Below are 1,797 nucleotides of genomic sequence, written 5' to 3'. Positions count from 1 at the left end.
AAAAGCTGAAACAAACAGAAAACAGTAATTTTAAATAGTAAAAATATTTCAAAATGTAACTGTTTTTGCTGTACTTTGGATCAAATAAATGCAGGCTTTATGAGCAGAAGAGACTTCTTTAAATAAAACATGAAAAAATGTTACTGTTCAAAAATTGACTGAAAGTGTAAGTACGTCTTCCATGTTGTTATTGTCATGTGACCTACAAGCGTCAGTTGTGTCACTTCACTGCCATTCATAAATCCTTTTCCGTTGCCTCATTTATTTTTTTCTGGCCAATAACCACACTGTTTTCATAAATTGTAAAATTCTGTTTACTCATTGTCACGCGTCTCATCATCTCATTATTTTTCTTATCACAGGGGTCTTGCGCCGCAGAATAAACCAGAACTTCAGAAAGTGATGGAGAAGAGAAAGAGAGACCAGGTGCTAAAAGCTCAGAAAGAAGAGCAGGAGGCACACAAGAAAAGAACAGACCTTGAGATCGAGCTCATGAAGAGACGAGAAACCCTCGAACAGGTATGTTTCCTCATATGCAAAGACATAGATGTTTAATAGACATATCCAGAAATGATTGACTAAAATTATCTTCTTGTTTAGCTGGAGCTAGACCAACACAAAGACGAGGAGGAGCAAGAAAACACCCCAGAGTTTGTCAAAATGAAAAGCAATCTGAGAAGAACCAAACAGGAAGTCGACGGACAGGAGCGTGCCACCTAAAAACGGTTTCCATGGCACATTTGTTGACTGTGGTTTGTGGGGATTTCCTTGTGTTCCTCCCCCATGTGTCCCTGTGAAACAAGTGACTGTAGATGAACGGTTCCTGTTGCCTGCTCGCAGACACAACCAGTATTCACGCAGTGTCCTCTTTTCCTGAACAACCATCACTGATTAAAGAGGATTGAAGAATAAACGACACACATACACAAACTCTTGCACATGGGCACAGCCTTTTTGCCACTGGTTGAGCAGCTTCAATGAACATGCATGGCGGAACAAACAGAGACCACATGGGTGTTTTTTTTTTGTTTTTTGTTTTTTTATGGAGGGGGCACATATTATTTTACTATTTTACTTTAAAAACCCGAAATGGGTCACTGGATGGACTCTTTTAAGCCAAAACAATCCTCTTTTATTTATGTGCAGTCTAAGCTTTTGTTCGAAAGGGCTTTTTGAGATATTTTCCTCTTGGTTGATGTTTAAAGGAAACTATTAAGTTCCAACAATGCAAAAAGCTTGCTTTTTATGAATTGTACTGTTTGTGCGCTTCCTCTGCTCAATTTCATAAGCAATACTAGTTCTAGTTCTGTGAGTTTTCTTTGCGAATATTTTTGTTATAACTTTTTTAATGAATACATTACTAATAAGTTAATACACTTTAGTTCAATGTGATATTAAACGCAAGTGCATCTGTTTTCTTTCACTTGAATGGTAGTTGTTCAGCAGAAGAGTCGAAGGAGAACATGAAATATTTGTTAATGAGGAAAGACACGTGGTTTTGTGTAGATTTGAGCCAATAAATAACCACTCCTTGTGTTCCCTTAAAACCTTCTTTTAATAAATATTATTTTATCATGCTGAATTCTTGGTTTGATGTCTGTATGAACACTTTTAAAGGAATAGTTCACCCATAAATAAATAACGGGTTATAATTTACTCCCCATCAGGCCACACAGGATGTAGATGAGTTGTTGTTGTGAGTTCATCACTTGCTCACCAGTGGATCCTCTACAGTGAATGGGTGCCATCAGAATGAGAGTTTGAATAGCTGTTAAAAACATCACAATAATCCACAAC

At 37.2% G+C, this 1,797-nt stretch overlaps 1 protein-coding gene across 1 annotated transcript; it reads left to right on the top strand.

Moving 5' to 3' along the window:
- The first annotated feature begins 334 nt into the window (after window positions 1-334).
- On the top strand, window positions 335-1,582 carry fam107b (family with sequence similarity 107 member B). Its single transcript, XM_073850671.1, has 2 exons — window positions 335-519; window positions 601-1,582. The coding sequence occupies exons 1-2, from the start codon at window positions 403-405 to the stop codon at window positions 718-720; spliced, it is 237 nt and encodes a 78-aa protein (XP_073706772.1). The 5' UTR covers window positions 335-402; the 3' UTR covers window positions 721-1,582.
- Window positions 1,583-1,797: the final 215 nt, after the last annotated feature.

The sequence above is a fragment of the Garra rufa genome, chromosome 11 (genome assembly GCF_049309525.1).
Source record: "Garra rufa chromosome 11, GarRuf1.0, whole genome shotgun sequence".
Lineage (NCBI taxonomy): Eukaryota > Metazoa > Chordata > Actinopteri > Cypriniformes > Cyprinidae > Garra > Garra rufa.
This window is presented reverse-complemented; position numbering and strand designations above follow the sequence as displayed.